This window comes from Cydia fagiglandana, chromosome 10 (assembly GCF_963556715.1).
Source record: "Cydia fagiglandana chromosome 10, ilCydFagi1.1, whole genome shotgun sequence".
NCBI classification, from domain to species: domain Eukaryota; kingdom Metazoa; phylum Arthropoda; class Insecta; order Lepidoptera; family Tortricidae; genus Cydia; species Cydia fagiglandana.
The window spans coordinates 8,539,496-8,557,424 of record NC_085941.1 but is presented as its reverse complement, the minus strand read 5'-3'; the positions used below and the strand labels follow the sequence as shown (position 1 = coordinate 8,557,424).

The window sequence follows — 17,929 nt, the reverse complement described above, 5'->3', positions numbered from 1 at the left end:
ATTATCGCTGGTTTAGGCGGTATTTAGATATTTAATTTTAACTAATTTTAATTTGAGAAGGAGTAGCTAAATTTCGTCAACCCATCTAAGAACTATTTGGCTCAGTTTGTAAACGTTCGCTTTTTCTGTTTGCACAGAGGGTCTGGGTTCGATCCCCAGTAATTGTATGCTGGGATATTATAACTTTTTGTATTTTTTTACACATAAATTTCGTATTGTTTTTCTTTAATTTACTATACACCGTGTTTTTATTGAATTCCGTTAACTTCGGGGTATAGTTAAGTACGTTTATAAGAACTAAATGGCATAGTTAATTTTCAAAAAAAAAATTTTTTTTGTTTTCTTTTTTGTTTTTTTTTTTTGTTTAAAAAGTAATTAAATGTAGCATATAGCGTTGTTGTAACACGGGCATTACATTTAACTCAACCAAACAATTGAAATCTGTAACATATCAATGTCATTTCGTACATCAATCGACCGAGATTGTACTTAAGTTTAGTAGCAAATGTATGAACTCATTCTAAACACTAATCAATATGTAAGCCGGCCCTAAGGCAAGTGTACACGCTTGTAGAGGCCTTATAGTAAAAAAATAAATTATGGATTATCTCCGAAATGGACTTAATTAGAACATCGGTGTCTTTGAGAAAGTTACTTGATTTAAGCTCAGGAATGCACCCTTGAAATTAACGGAAATCAAAAAAAACACGGTGTATTTAAAGCTCTTAGCACCATGTTATTTCAAGCTCTGCTCGCGAGGTCTACAGCTCAGATTAAATGTCCAAAAATTCAGAAAATTTGTATCGCTGGTTTTGGCGGTATTTAGATATTTCGTTTTTACTTGAGAATGAGTAGCTAAATTTCGTCAGCTTTAGTAAGAACTATCATGGCGCATTTTGCAAACGTTCGCTTTTTTTGTTTGCATCGGGAGGTCCCTGGTTCCATCCCCAGTAATCGTATGCTGCTACACAACTTTTTGTATTTTTTTATACTTAAATTTCGTATCAATTGTTGTTTTTTATTTTATTATTTTATTTTGAAAAGCGCGGGCTAAGCGTATTCGTTTAATTTTTGCAAGAGATGATGGCTTTTTACGCTTTAAAGAAAATTTGATTCTTGAATATACGGCGCCCATACCTTTGGCCTCCATGCTCGTCTAGATGGCGACACCATTTTATATTTAACAATTTTTACTCATATCAGTAAAAGAACATGGGTCAAAATCATATGGCGTTCTAAAAATAAAAAAAATCATTTATCCATACATATATACATTTATTGATATTTTTTATTCATTTTCATTTTAATCCTGTATCGAAAGATGGCAGTAAATTTACAGCACTGATTTACAGTGACTACAAAATTTAGTATGACAATAACCCTCTACTATAGGGACCGTGCGCGTTGGAGGGTCTGCCATCTTGTGGCCTAAATCGGAAACATGTACATTGCCAAAGCAAGTTCTACCATCTACCGTTCTTGTAGGTACGTTTCCTAATGCATAGGTGCATAGTATAGGTTCTGTCATCTTGTGGGCTACATCGGAAGCATAAACGTCACATTTACGCCTCACGCCAAAAATCTGACGGCTCCTATGCCGCCCCCTATAGTTCACGCACGCCCCTTATAGGGACCGTGCGCGTTGGAGGGCCTGCCATCTTGTGGCCTGAATCGGAAACATATGTGCACATGTACATTGCCAAAGCAAGTGCTACCTTCAACCGTTCTCGTAGGTACGTTTTCTTGTGCATAGTAGGTTCTGCCATCTTGTGGGCTACATCGGAATCATAAACTAGACATCTACGCTTCGCGCCAAAGATCTGACGGCTCCTGTGCTGCCCCCTATAGTTCATGCACGTCCCCTATACAATCTATTCTCTTTAGAATTTAGATTAGTTAGATATTTAAATTCTTACTCGAAATAAGTAAGCAAATTTCGTCAGCTCAACTAAATGCTATCATAGCGCAGTTGGAACTCTGCCGCTTATAAGCAGGGATATGGGATAGGTACCCAGTTCGATCCCCAGTAAATGCAACTTTTTTTATTTAGTTTTGCACCTGAACATCGTATTGCTGATTGATCAAGCGAGCGCGAGGTAAGCGTATTCGTTTGAGTTTTTTTTTGTTGAACTAACATTATCCTAGAGCCTTTTAATTTGGATCGTCTCGCTAAAATTAAAAGCATGAAACTCCTTCTATTGCGACTCGAGGAGGAACAAAGACTGAAAAGACTGGCAAACCAAACGCGCACGAAGCTTCTCAGTTGCAGTTTACAGGCTAATTAAAAGGTAATGTTGGTTCCCTAACATAAGTAGAGTTAGACCAAGAAAAGTCTGCAGAGATTTTGACACTGGCACAAATAACATTGGCACTGCGTGTGCTGTCAAAATCTCTGCAGACTTTTCTTGGTCTAACTCTATCCACTTTTCTATACAATTAGTATGGCGACGTGGATACTTAAGTTGGGGCACCGACCGTACACTGACATCGGAATGATATTTTTATCATGTTATTTAGTAATAGTCATCGTGCGTCTCGCTTGCGCCAATACATGTACGGACAAGAACCAGCGAAATGCACGATAACTAAATGACATCAGTTAGACGTCATTCTGATATCAGTGTACGTTTGAATTGGCCTGTTAGCCAAAAATTGTTTCGTATGTCCATCTGTTCTACTCTACTGGTCGCATTTCTAAACCAATTCCCGAATTTTGTAAGCAGGTTCGATAGTTAAGGTTTTAATTGTCAAATTAGATTCTCTAAATTCTTCTAAACAACGAAGCCATACATTTACTCAGTTTTAAGCTCAGCTCGCGAGGTCTACAGCTCACAGAGCCACTAGTGTATTTATTTAGGTATTTAACAAAATGAAATCAAACCACAATACCTATGGTATTTTATTAGGCAGGAATATTCAAGTCAATAAATTTAACTAGATGTGACAAACTTACAGACATTTTACTACGAAATAGTCAACGTAACAATGAAGCTGCTAAAATTGTAATATTTTGCTAATAGGAATATATCGGGATGATTTGATTTATCAATAGTAATTTATTATATTTGTTATTACATGGCCCTATAATTCGTTTTTAGCATTAGAAAGAAGATAAGCGATTTAGACGAGTCTTTTTATCGAAAACCACTTGAAAAGTAAATCACCGCAAATAAATTATGTAACAATTACAAATCATATACGATAGTTTACATTAAGTATTTTGCTTTCATAAGTAGTAGTTATTTTTTTATTTGGTTGGTTAAATAAATGTTTTAAGTACCTGAAGATGTAAAAAAAATTTTTTTATCATTTATTTAACTACCTAAAGAATAACACTTTAGACATATCACGTTTTATACGCGTGTTTTCTTTTTACTTATCACATGAGATTTATTGGTTACATATCAGAATACCGAAAATCGATTTACCTAATGTTGAATCACCTATGCTCGTTTCACCTATTTTTTTAAATACCTAATGATCAATTAACCTAAGCTCATAACACCTAATGAACGAATTACCTATTGCACGTTTCACCTACAATTGGTTTACCTAAGCTCAGAATACCTATGCTCGATTCACCTAAAGTTGAAACACCTAATACTCGAAATACCTAAAGCTAATATACCTAATACACGAAACACCTAATGTTGATATACCTAATGCACGAAATACCTAAACTCGGTATACCTAATGATCGAATTGCCTAAAGTTAACATACCTACTGCACGAATTACCTAAAGTCGGTATACCTAATGATCGAATTACCTAAAGTTAACATACCTAATGAACGAAATACCTAAATTCGATACACCTAATGCACGAAATACCTGAAGTCGATGCACTTAATGAACGAAATATGTACCTAAAATAAAAAATATAATTATTGTTTAGTAGAATATTACTAGGACATACAACATTTAGTATACATTTTTTAGCCAAATCATTCAATTGGCTAACTATTTTTTATTATAATATAAGGTCTAGTCATTTGCCAGAGTCAAGATAGGTGCGACGACGAGTAAAGCGAGGAGGAGCGTGTCAGGTTAACTGCGACCAAACAGTGCCAAAATCAACTTTTATTTCATCGTCATGATGTTAACTTACAAAAATTAAGTTTTTGATAAGATAGGATAAGATAACTAATTTTGTATCAGACTTACAAAATCATTCTACTACCTAAAAAGTAGCGTTTCAAAAAGTGTATTTTTAAGTTGTTATACGAACAAACTGTTTCTACTGTAAGATTGGGAAATCATACGAATTATTGGGTGGAATTGCCACTTGATCATTCGGCAAAATGATATGAATTTTGTTCTAGGTATATAGACTTTAGGTATTCCGTGCATTAGGCATATCGACATTAGGTAATTCGTGCAGGAAGTATATCAACTTTAGGTATTTCGTGCGATAGGTTTAACAGTTTTAGGTATTTCGTCCATTAGGTAAATCAAGTTTAGGTACATCGTTCATTAGGTATATCAGCTTTAGGTGTATCGTCCATTAGGTATATCAGCTATAGGTGATTCGTGCATTAGGTATAATAGCTTTAGGTGAAACGTGCAATAGGTAAAACGTGCATTAGGTAGATCGTGCATTAGGTGTTTCGTCCATTAGGTTATTTGAGCTTAGGTATTATAAACTTAGGTCAGTCATTGTTTAGGTAAAATGATCTATAGGTAATTTAAAAATAGGTGAATCAAGCATAGGTGATTCAACGTTAGGTAAATCAGTTTTCGGTATTCTGATATGTAACCGATTTATTTCTCGAGTTCTCGAGGCATTGAGTGTTTTTTTCCCGTCTCGACTTAGGACAAATTTCTCGAGATTTCTCGCCTCGAGAATTCTCGAGCAGAAACCCTAAGTCCTCAAGATTAGATCGAGATAACTACGAGTATAATAGTAATAGATTATCGTAAAGATACCCATGCTTCGTCGCATAGATACAAATCAAACCCTAAACAAACAGTACAGTAGTAATAATAAGCAAACTGTGATATTGTGAACTATGTACCTATTTTGCCCTTTCCAGGGTCCATGTATGTAACATCTGTACTGGTATCACAGAATAAATAATAGTATGTACTAGGTACAGAAGACTCACTTTCTAACAAAACGCGTCTGTTATGATGCACAGATATGGCCGCTAGGTGGCGACAGCGACGCGCGCGGCTTATGGCTTACCCCAAAATTGGTGTGGAATGGATGTACTTCTAGCTACCTGTAGCAAAGCGACGAAATCGCGGAGTGAGCCACGCCTGCTGGTATGCAAATAAAGATCTCTATCTATCTCTAACACGCGTTGCGTTATCGTACTTTGTAATAACTTTGCAAAACTAAACCCCGACCTATAAGCTTGAACGCCAATTTCGCATATGATTACTAATTACCTATACCTATCCGAGGTCAAATAACACTAGTAATAGTTTGTAGGATATGAGAGGCGGTAAAAGATTTGTAACTCACAATACATGGTTTCGATCATAATAGCTAAATTAGATTGCTGAATACACACTTGATTTGTAATGTAACCATCCTAATCCTAAAAATGTAATCATAAATCCTACTCCCAATTTTTTTTCATAAACCATCCCAGTTAGGTACAGTGTGTCTGTTTAATTGGTTGCTGAAGGAATGTTACACAGAAACAAATGTCTTAACAAAAAATATATATATTGAAAACAAATTTTTATTTCACAGCACTAAAAAACGATTATTATAAACAGTGACTCATGGTCATGACACTGGTGTTTTAAATTAATCAGCCAATCACAGACGTTCATAAATGCAAGTCATTTAAGTGTAGCCAACTAGCCACTGTGATGCTTTAGATATAATCATAGGGCGCGGTCACACTGGCGATGTGCGAGCGAGTTGAAAGCGAGGCGAGCGCGCAGCGAGTTCGCCACGAGCGCGCAACGATCTCGCCGCGAGCACGCAACGACTTCGCTCCCATTCCAGTATGACAGTACCCAGCGAAATCGTGTGACTAAAAAGCTAGTGTCAAAAAGATATACAAATGCTAAGCCCCTTAACTCTAATTTATAAGTGATAACATTAATCTTGTGTTTAAATATTTTAATCACATTAAAAACAAAGCATGTTTACGAGAAATTCTTTGTACCTATGTGTTACATAGGCACTTCAATGATTACATTTTAAAGGTGGTCTTAATTAACTGATAACATTGAAGGGTGACCATCTGTTACACATCAAACTCAAATCAAAAGTATAAAAGTGAATATGCAACTTTAATCAACATATTGTAAAGCATAAGTATAGGATATAGGTAGATATAGTTAAGAGAATATAAACTGTTCTATAATAATTTAAAAAGGTATCATCTGGGTTAATAATTAGGTATATTGTTCATTTTAACCCATTTAAAAAAATATTTGTTTTGTTGTTGATTTCGGGTTATGAACTGATTGCTGTAAGGTCCAAATAATCCAACATAGACTAATCCAAAACATGTCATAAAAACAACAACCATTGACTTGTAGCAGCGAGAAGTCCATAGAACTCGATTGTAACTAGGTTGCCTAATTTCAGGCAATGCATATTACCAGACCAGACCATGTACCAAAGAAAATGTAGGTAAAAGTTTCAGCTTGTCCAAGGTGTATGTTTGATACCCCTCCACCGCTATATAGTAATTTTTATATGCTTTTATTATGAATCATTATTCCCTAAGCTACATTACAATGGTTGAAGTTACCAGTACTTTTCCAAGGACTTGACAAGGTCAAGTGGATCAGTGTTTGGCCCATGGCGCTCAACTGGGACGCCATTTTTGTCAACAATGAACTTGGTGAAGTTCCATTTGATGAAGTTGCCGAGGGTGCCTCCTTGCTTATGCTGAAAAGAAAAGTCTCTTTTAAATTATATTTTTAGTTTAACTTAGTTTTATCCTGTTTTGGCAGAGCAAATTGTAACATTTAAATGAATCAATAATTATAACAATATTCATTTTGCATTACATACAATATTTATTAATATGGCAGTAACACTTTGTCAACCAACTATGTTACCCTTATTTTGACGGAATGAAAGCAATAGACAATCATTACTAACTACTCTCAAGGTAAATAGATTAAATATAGGTGCTTTACAGAGCATCTTAACTGTACCGATCTCAGAAGAGGCTAAAAAGATATTTTTATATGTTATAGATTTTTTTTAACGGTACAATACTATTCCATAAGTAGACATGTAAGGATACTAGTATAAGGTACAATGGGGCTGACATAATCATGTAACTGATTTAAGTCCCTAAATATAATAAAATAGAATAAAAAGCAAAAAAAAAAACAATTCATTTGTTGTTGGTTCTTAAAACCATAAACCATAACAGGATCCACTTTTTATAGTATCGAAGTTAATAAATCAATACCACTGCTACATTTCCTACCAGTGAACCTTTAATTAGAACAAGGTCATAGGAAGCAATTTGATATTGATTTTTCTTCAACAACTATGCTATGACTCGTGCCCATTAATGGAAAAATAGTTTGGCTGAGAAATGTCAAGATAATTTCGTCGGGTGACAAGCAAAAGTCACTAACTAACACCATTGAAATTATTCGACAATAAACTGTGTTACAAGTGTAATAAAGTGCATTGTTACTTTAATTTTTTGATAGTACTTAGTGACTTTTGCTTGTCAGCTGACGATTTATACCATTATCTTGTGGCGTGTTAACACCTAGCTTAAACAGCTTACCTAAGCCTGGCAACACCACCCCCTACACGCCATCTTGTCGAATCTAGCTAGCACCGGCGTACACGCCGCTCTGTAATCTTTAGTTACATTAAATACTATAACGTAATTTTATTATGTAAATTGTGCAAAGCCATCTATTACACAACGTATACAAAGTGACTGCATCTCATTTCAAATCCCTCGTCATCCCTGCCCGGTGACGGGAAATTGGTGACTCCGAAGAAAGAACGCCGACTTCTTCAAACGTCCGCGTCCATACGTGAATCAAAGTTCGTATCGTAGACGTCGATCGATCAACAAAGAAGATCTACAAAGCGCAGCCTGGATGGAAAAGAAAAAAAAGTGCATCGAAAACCAAAGGCGTGGTCATAACCTTGCATAACCTTTGCACCTGTTGAAGCTCGTCCATAAAGGTTCCCGCAGACGGACGGATTGCGTTACAAGCACTCACTGTCAACTTGCCGTCAATCGCCGAGATCGCATCATTCTCATCGGCCAGTGCGGATCGCCCTACGAAACGTCATACGTCAAACTTGACATACGTCATCCAGCGACTTCCCGCCCGCCAGTGTCAGCGATTTCACGCAAGTAAAACCTAAACTTTTACTGTTTTCACGGAACTTTTCAGTGTTTCTCGTCCGATAATTTATTCTAAAGAACAAAAGTGTGTGTGCTACGCTATATACAGTGCCTAAATAATAACAAACTAACCAATAGCTACATATACAAATTTAAATACGTCCCGGTTTTGGAAACTTACTAACTGTTTGGTGTGTGCGGTGCTGATTAATTAACAATACTAACTGGACATTTATTGCTCCTGTTGCTACCTGTCAATATACAATTTGCTAGATTTAACCCTGATTTTGCCACTGATTTTCTTACTGTTTTGGAAACATTTCATCTTAATTTCTGAATTTATGTGCATTTTAATTGTCTTGTTTTGCCTGTGTGTTTCGTTCTGATGGTGTGTGTGTAACATTTGGTTGTGGTATCAAACTTTAAAAATGTCTCTTGAGGAGTTGCGGACTGAGTTGGAGGCCCTAAAGGTGCAAAATGCGGCTCTACAAGCCCAGCAGAACCAGCCTTCAACATCTGACACACTTACATCCGACACCACGGCACCAACAAAAGGCATATGCGGTGTTACAGTCAAACTGCCTCCGTTCTGGGCCGACCGACCAGCGGTATGGTTTGCCCAGGCAGAGGCACAATTTCATTTGGCAGGAATTAAGGCAGACATGACTAAATTCAGTCATGTCATCAGCATAATTGACCAACGACTAATCGGAGAGATTGAAGACATTATCATGAGCCCGCCGGAACATGATAAGTATAAAATATTAAAAGAAGAACTGATCCGGCGGCTCTCTGTTTCGGAGCAGCAGCGGGTCGAGCGACTGTTAAGCAGCGAGGAGCTCGGAACCCGCAAGCCGTCCGCTTTCCTCCGCCACCTACAGTCTCTTGCAGGCTCATCTAAAGATGACAGCATCTTAAGGCAGTTATGGATGAGACGGCTACCAGGGCAAGTTCAAGCGATTTTGACTGCTCAGTCCGACATCAGCTTAGACAAACTTGCAGAGCTGGCTGACAAAATAATGGAAGTCACTCCTGGTCCACAACAAGCATGTCAGGTAACTAATAATTCGGGACAGCCTGATCTCAACGCTGTAATGGCCCGCCTCGAGCAGCTCACACAGCAGGTTGCTGCCATGACTACAAGAGGGCAGCGTGGCAGATCCCGGAACAGGTCATCATCGCGCAGCAGAAGCCGAACCAACTCCCCGGCCAGCGGCGCGACTCGGCTGTGCTGGTACCATAAAAAGTTTAATACAAGAGCTACCAAATGCAACCCGCCTTGCAACTGGAACAACTCGGAAAACTCGAACAGCAGTCAGTAATGGCGGGGTCTGACTGCTCCACGGAATCACACAGCCGCCGCCTTTTCGTCACCGATAAGGTAACGAAACACCAGTTCCTGATTGACACAGGGTCAGATTTGTGCTGCTATCCATACCGCTGGCTCAGAGAGCAGCGGAGACCTACAGAGTGGGATCTTAGAGCAGCGAATGGCAGTACAATTTTGACCTACGGAACAGTCCACCTTAGACTTGATTTTGGACTGCGGCGCGACTTCACCTGGCAGTTTGTGGTGGCAGAAGTTAATTCAGCCATCATCGGTTCAGATTTTTTGGCCCATTACCATCTTCTACCAGATTGCTACACTCAACGCCTTGTGGATGGTAAGACTGGACTTAAGGCCATTTGCTCAACTGCTACTGTCACGCAGCCTAGCATCAAATCTATCAGTCTACGGGACTCTCCTTTTGCACAAGTGCTCACGGAGTTCCCTGACATCACTAAGCCTCCTGGATTCCAGCGGTTAGTCAAACACAACACTGTGCACCATATTAGGACCACCGAAGGCCCACCCATCTCCTGCCGTCCCCGACGCTTGGCACCTCAGAAGCTATCTGCTGCCAAGACCGAACTAGAGGACATGGTGCGGACTGGGGTGGCTCGGCCATCCGAGAGTGCTTGGTCCTCTCCCTTGCACATGACAACTAAGAAAGACCAGTCTTGGCGCCCCTGCGGGGACTATCGCGCCCTGAACGCCAGGACCATTCCCGACCGCTATCCAGTGCGCCACATCAACGACTACGCGAATAACCTCGCTGGTGCTACCATCTTTAGCACCCTTGATCTGGTGAAGGCCTATCACCAGATCCCAGTAGCTGAGGACGACATACCCAAGACCGCCATCGTTACCCCGTTTGGCCTCTTCGAATTCCCTTTCATGACATTTGGGTTACGAAATGCCGGTCAAACCTTTCAAAGGTTTATCGATGAGGTCACACGGGGTCTCGATTTCGTTTTTCCATATATAGATGACATCCTCGTCTACTCAGCTGACGAGACTCTACACAAGGAACATCTGCGTATCCTGTTCAAGCGTTTGCAGGAGTATGGGCTCGTTCTTAACCCTTCCAAGTGTGTCTTAGGCGCAAAGGAAGTAGTGTTCCTGGGATACCACGTGAGTGCTGAAGGCACTCGCCCTCCTCAGGACCGCATTCAAGCTCTCATTGACTTTCCTCCTCCAAAGGACGTTCAAGGCGTGCGTCGTTTCCTCGGCATGATGAATTACTATCGCCGTTTCATCCCCCACGCCGCGAAATGTCAAGCGCCTCTCGTAGATGCAGTAGTCGCCATCAATGGTAAGGGTGCCAAACCATTTTCATGGACACCCGAGCTTCTGGCGCACTTTGAGGCGTGCAAGTCAAGCTTGTCCAATGCTACCCTACTCCAACACCCGGTCAACGACGCACCTCTGGGACTTTTCACGGATGCCTCCAGCGTCCACGTCGGATCCTGCATCCAGCAGTTCGTGAACAACCAATGGTGCCCTCTTGCCTTTTTCAGCAAAAAGTTGACCCCCCAACAAGCTGAGTGGCCAGCATATTACCGAGAACTCTTCGCGGTGTACGAAAGCGTACAACACTTCCGCCATATTCTCGAGGTCCAACATGTGACCATCTATACTGACCACAAACCGCTGTTGTACGCTTTCGTACAACGCAGAGAAAAACTCCCGCCATCGCAACTGAACCAGCTATCGTTTATTGGCCAGTTTACAACGGACATCCGCTACATAAAAGGAGAGGACAACGTTGTAGCCGATGCGATGTCGCGGATCGAGGCCGTCTCGTTAGAAGAAGATTACGAGGCCCTCGCTAAAGCACAACTAGAGGACCAAGAGCTTGCCGACCTACGTCAAGGTAACTCCAGCCTTCAGCTCTCACGCATCGCCGTGCCTGGCACAGACGTCTACATCTTTTGCGACGTCTCCACTGGTAAGCCTCGCCCTTATCTGACCCCTTCTTTCCGTCGTGCGGTGTTTGACAAGTTGCACAACTTGAGTCACCCCGGCGTCAGAGCCACCACTCGACTTTTGGTAAGTCGCTATGTATGGCCTTCAATGCGGAAGGATTGTCGTAGATGGGGCCAGTCTTGCCTTGCGTGTCAGCGCAGTAAGGTTTCAAGGCATACCTCGTCACCTCTAGGTACGTTCGAGCAACCATCTGGACGTTTTATGCATGTCCACATCGATATCGTTGGTCCCCTTCCTGTTTGTGACGACTATCGTTATTGTCTCACAGCTATCGACAGGGTTTCCAGGTGGCCAGAGGTGTGGCCGATGCGTTCCATCACTGCCGATGAGGTGGCCGATACTTTCGTCCAGGGATGGATATCTCGCTTTGGTGTCCCTACTACAATAACTACTGACCAGGGCACCCAGTTTGAGTCTGATCTTTTCAGACGTTTAATGCAGACTTGCGCCACCAAGCGCATTCGTACAACCGCGTACCATCCCTGCGCAAACGGAATGATCGAGCGCGTGCACCGCCAGCTCAAGGCCGCACTTATGTGCCACTCTGGCTCCTGGACGCGCGCTCTACCACTCGTCCTACTCGGCATGCGTACCGCCTACAAGGAAGACTTGAAGGCCACAGCTGCTGAGATGGTATATGGCGAATCTCTCCGCCTACCCGGTGAGATGTTAGTCTCCGCGCCGGACGAAAGCAAACTCGACGATCCCGCTGATTTCGTCGTCCAGCTGCGACGCAAAATGTCGTCTTTTCGCCCAGCTCCAGTTTCTCGCCACTCGACTCGTCCCATCTTTATCTCTAAAAATTTGCCTACAGCAACACACGTGTTCCTACGTGACGACACCGTACGACGCCCATTGCAACCTCCTTATACAGGTCCTTTTGCCGTAGTGAGGCGTTCCACGGACCGGAAAACCCTGACCCTGGACATTAAGAACAAAGAGGTTGTAGTGAGCGTCGATCGTGTCAAACCGGCTTTCGTGGACTCAGATGAGACTCATAGTTCTGGTACACCTGCTCCAGCGGCTCTGCAGCCTCAGGACGTACCTCGGGCGCAGCCGGCTGAGCCCGCTCCTCCTATTACTATACCTGCGGATACCACAAGCAATTCACGACCTTACACCACACGGTCAGGTCGTAACGTTAGGTTTAAGGACAGCGACGAATACTGTTATTTTTAAATTGTAATTTTACTAATGTCATTGTTTGTTATCTTTCTCCGTGGGGGGGTGGTGTGGCGTGTTAACACCTAGCTTAAACAGCTTACCTAAGCCTGGCAACACCACCCCCTACACGCCATCTTGTCGAATCTAGCTAGCACCGGCGTACACGCCGCTCTGTAATCTTTAGTTACATTAAATACTATAACGTAATTTTATTATGTAAATTGTGCAAAGCCATCTATTACACAACGTATACAAAGTGACTGCATCTCATTTCAAATCCCTCGTCATCCCTGCCCGGTGACGGGAAAATCTATTAAATATTTAATTGAAATGATGATAAGCAAGTATTTTCTAGGTCAATTGCTTTAACAACTAATATCATCATCATGTTCCTAGTGAAAATTAAGTTTTTTTTACTGTAGACTACTAGAAAGCCTGGGAACTGGTTAAAAATAGTTATTTACGATACAAGTGCGGAAAAGAGGAAATTCGAAACGAGTGGTGATAAATTAAAACACGACCGAAGGGAGTGTTTTAAATTGACACGAGTTGCGAATTACCTATTTGCACGTGTATCGTACAACGTTTTACAGTACATATGGCCCTTTAAACTATTGACATACACACGAAAAGTGCTATTTTACGCACTAGTGCAGGAAAACAGGACCATATGTACTGTAAAGATTTATTTTGTAACAAACAGCTGTTAACATATATATTACATAGAGGTAGCACTTGCAATCCACTTCAATTAACATTAAGACTTACCTTTAGGAACTTCCATAGAGGATCAGCATTGTCACCATTGACGTCGATTTTTTCGAACAAATCAAATTTGACTTTGCGGTCTTTAGCAAAGCACACAATCGCCTCAGGGTCTCCTGGCTCTTGACCGGCGAACTGGTTGCAAGGGAACGCCAAGATACGCAGACCTTAGGAAAAAAACAAGTAAAATTATCTATTATAAACTGACCGTTTAAATGGGTCCTCGCCTGCGCGGTACGGGGGCGACGGGGTGGGACGACTAAGGGCGACGGGGAAGGTGCGGGCGCCGTACGCCTGCCGCCCGTACGTTCCCTTAGTCGTCCCTCCCCGTCGCCCCCGTACCGCGCATAGTACAGTCATTATATCCAAAAATCCGACCCTATCCGTGAATAATTAGTTCTTGGATTTTTTTTTCGTAGATCCCTCGGGGGCGTCACTGGGAGTGTAAATTCAAAAAGTAGGCTGAATCAGGCTCCCGCGTATATTCGAAAAATGGTTTTTTCCAAAAAAACGGTTTTTCTTCAATAACTCGGCCATTTATTATTTTACAGTAAAACCGTAAAGACGAAAATTGTAGGAAAATTGATTCTCTACAAGTTAGTCCAGTCATTATATCCAAAAAACCGTCCCTTAACGTGAATAATCATTTCTTGGATTTTTTTTTCGTACGTCCCTCGGGGGAATCACTGGGAGTGTAAATTCAAAAAGTAGACTGAATCAGGGTCCTGTGTATATTCGAAAAACGGTTTTTCTTGAATAACTCGGTCATTTTTGATTTTACAGTAAAACCGTGAGGACAAAAATTTTAGAAAATTTGATTCTTTACAAGTTTGGTCCTCACAATTTTTCTTCTAGGATCGATAGTTTGGAAATAAAATTTGAAAAAAGCGACAAATTCAAAATATTTTCAACATCTCGTTTATTTTCAACTTTACGACATAAATGAAGAGGACTAAACTTGTAGAGAATCAAATTCTGAACAATTTTGGTTCCCAACTTTTTTCCCCCAAAATCGATATTTTAGAAATTAAACCTGAAAAACGCGACAAATTCAAAATATTATCATTATCTCTTATGTTCCACGCTTTACGGCATAAATGAAGGGAAACAAACTTGTAGAGAATCAAATTTTCTAAAATTTTTGTCCTCACGGTTTTACTGTAAAATCAAAAATGACCGAGTTATTCAAGAAAAACCGTTTTTCGAATATACACAGGACCCTGATTCAGTCTACTTTTTGAATTTACACTCCCAGTGATTCCCCCGAGGAACGTACGAAAAAAAAATCCAAGAACTGATTATTCACGGGAAGGGACGGTTTTTTTGGATATAATGACTGGACTAACTTGTAGAAAATCAAATTTCCTACAATTTTCGTCCTTACGGTTTTACTGTAAAATCAAAAATGGCCGAGTTATTGAAGAAAAACCGTTTTTTTGGAAAAAAAACCATTTTTCGAATATACGCAGGAGCCTGATTCAGCCTACTTTTTGAATTTACACTCCCAGTGACCCCCCCCGAGGGACCTACGAAAAAAAAAATCCAAGAACTAATTATTCACGGGTCAAAATCTATAATGACTGTACTAGCAGGCAAGGACTCATTTAAGCGGTCGGACCAGACTATAGATATGTTGATGTTAGTGATATGATAGTCTTTCTAGTTTCTAGATTCGATAGAACTCACCTTTGCTCTCCGCGTATTGTTCGTAAAGTTCGTTGAGTTGTTTGTAATTGTTAGCGGTCAAACCGCACTGCGATGCAACATTTACTACGATGCAAACATGGCCCTTGTATACATCCAGTTTCACATCTTCACCCTTTATGTTTTTCACCGTAAACTCATGAATAGAAGTTGCGCTCTTGTAATCCGGATTATTCGCAGCCATTTTACTAGAAATAAGATGATATCGTATAATATCAACCAAACAGTTAACAAAGTATTGACAGTGTCGTCACAGAATGTACCGGTGTCGTCAGGCAGAATTTGACACTTGACAATTAGTGTAAAAAGTTTATTCTAGGAATCGGCGAAGGCGTAATAACACTTGTTGCGTAACATTAAGTAATAATATTCACTATTGTATTTTAATTACTTACACACTGCTTAATTGGGCCCTTGATAAACAAACAACGTTGCCAACAATAGGCACGACAAGCTTAGAAAACGCTCTAATTCCGAATGTCATGGTATTTCATATGTTTGAAACCTATTTATATAGATAGCGTAGTGATGTTCCGGTTGACAGATCAAATGTTTCAAAGCGTGGTAATAACTATCACTATCAAACTACCTCTAGTAATGTAAAATAAAGTACATAATTATTCATAACTCACATCACAAAAATCAACATACTTAAACGTACTGCAACAGTACTAAATTTGCTGTGATTTGCTTCATATTTCTCCATCGCCACGTCTATTGAGTTCCTATGTCTGCGCCAAGTTTCTTTTTAGTTATATCATACCAATCCTTATACACACTTACATAATGTCATTTTGACAAAAACGGCGTCCGTTCTAAAATGCTATAAATTTCGATGATCTTATTTAATGCGACGATTTTACTAATAAATATTCGTTAAAAGAACAGTAAAGTAATTTATATATATCCAGTATATCCTTCAAATTTATGCTTTATTTTTATACGTATTGACAGTTTCACTGCTAAGCGCCCCATTTCTAATACAAAATTTACCACATAGCATGTTCTTGCAGTGAATGTGTTAACTACGCAGGTCCTTTGTTGACAACGAAACATGACATAATTTTTGAAGGTTAGTTTTCGAACTTCTCTTGCTAATATAAATCGGATCGCACGTCGCAGTGCATAAAAAACATAAAACATTCAATAATTTGTGCTAAAATGGCTCACCTCGTCTCGTGTTTACGCAGGTGCGTTAGCCTTACTAATCTGAATCTGTTTACTGGTGTACAGGCTATCCAGACGGCATCTTATCACGAGCGGGTAAGTTTGTTACTTGCGCACCAATGTCAAGGTTCATCGATTTTCACCTACGTAATGTTTACCAATTTCCTTTTTTTTTCAGGTTATCGATCACTATGAGAACCCGCGTAACGTGGGGTCGCTCGATAAGAAGGATAAGAATGTCGGGACGGGTTTGGTGGGGGCACCTGCATGTGGCGACGTAATGAAATTGCAGATTAAAGTTGATGATGATGGGAAAATAATAGATGCTAAGTTCAAGACCTTCGGCTGCGGCTCGGCTATTGCCTCCAGCTCTCTGGCTACCGAGTGGGTGAAAGGCAAAACGGTAGATGAGGCATTGAAACTGAAGAATACTGATATTGCTAAGGAGCTCTCTTTGCCGCCTGTCAAGCTACATTGCTCTAGTAAGTATGCATAAAAAGTGTATCTTAGTGCACTGGTTGACCTCAGTGGACTAAAATTTGGTATGAAACAGTATGAAATGTTTAAAACAAATTTTCTTTACAGTGCTTGCTGAAGATGCCATCAAAGCAGCTCTTTCAGACTACAGGATCAAGCAACAGGACAAAAAGTAAAAAAAATATGTAAGGCTCAGGACAGATCTGTGATTGTAAAAATTAGGCAAGAAGGCGGGAGGGGGGAGGGGGACCTGTCTATGATAAATTATTCTTAGTCTTGGAACATAGTCATTATGACATGATAGTGTTGTATAAAACAGTAAATCTTCATGTATAGATATTATATTTAAAGTAGACTGAAGCAAGCTGTTTGTCTTTAAATAAAGTTTATGATGAATTATTTTGTCTATTTTTTTTTATTCTAATTTTATTAGGTAATTAAAACACAACTAGGGAACAAGATGTTAGCCATGTAAGCTGACAATGCTGGACGCTGGATGCTGGTTGGATGTAGCCTCGGTAACTGGTAGACATGGTCACTTTTTTTTTGTATATGACATCTACTTTAGTTTATAATTAAAAACCTTACCTCATTATTACAAATTACTTTATACCATTTGACATTCCTTTCTAGACATTCGAATTCGAACTGTAATTCTTATAACAGAGATGCGTTTTTGTTTTAAGTATGTTAGCAAATAGCAAGTAAGTTGCCACCACTACGGACTAAAGGGTTAACCTTTTGAACGCCAAACGGCGCATCCATTTGCCGTACCACTGACGACACGGGGGTAAAATTTAGTTTTGTGAATAAATAATGCCAACCTAAAAGTGGGGTGTTTTTCAGTAGATTTTCATCAAAAAACGATCGACGTCAAATGCCGTCTTTGGTGTCGTTGTCACGATTTTGCGTTGACGTCAATAGGGAATATTAAGCAAAGCTCTGCGTAGGTGGCACCATTAGCACATACAGTAAACAAACCACATTGACATCATCATGCGTCACTACGTCAATCACATGGCCTACCGTGAAACACGACA

At 40.1% G+C, this 17,929-nt stretch overlaps 2 protein-coding genes and 1 long non-coding RNA gene across 3 annotated transcripts; 1 reads left to right on the top strand and 2 right to left on the bottom strand.

The window, feature by feature from the left end:
- Positions 1 to 1,623: 1,623 nt before the first annotated feature.
- LOC134668168 (uncharacterized) lies at positions 1,624 to 2,512 on the bottom strand. Its single transcript, XR_010098719.1, has 2 exons — positions 2,191 to 2,512; positions 1,624 to 1,943 (listed from the first exon to the last, which is right to left on the bottom strand). It is a non-coding gene; the product is annotated as an uncharacterized LOC134668168 (long non-coding RNA).
- Positions 2,513 to 5,656: 3,144 nt separating this feature from the next.
- On the bottom strand, positions 5,657 to 15,776 carry LOC134668134 (uncharacterized). Its single transcript, XM_063525645.1, has 4 exons — positions 15,641 to 15,776; positions 15,228 to 15,433; positions 13,545 to 13,708; positions 5,657 to 6,858 (listed from the first exon to the last, which is right to left on the bottom strand). The coding sequence occupies exons 1-4, from the start codon at positions 15,727 to 15,729 to the stop codon at positions 6,715 to 6,717; spliced, it is 603 nt and encodes a 200-aa protein (XP_063381715.1). The 5' UTR covers positions 15,730 to 15,776; the 3' UTR covers positions 5,657 to 6,714.
- Positions 15,777 to 16,313: 537 nt separating this feature from the next.
- On the top strand, positions 16,314 to 17,288 carry LOC134668142 (iron-sulfur cluster assembly scaffold protein IscU). Its single transcript, XM_063525657.1, has 3 exons — positions 16,314 to 16,508; positions 16,591 to 16,894; positions 16,998 to 17,288. Exons 1-3 carry the CDS (start codon positions 16,407 to 16,409, stop codon positions 17,063 to 17,065), a joined length of 474 nt encoding a protein of 157 aa, XP_063381727.1. The 5' UTR covers positions 16,314 to 16,406; the 3' UTR covers positions 17,066 to 17,288.
- Positions 17,289 to 17,929: the final 641 nt, after the last annotated feature.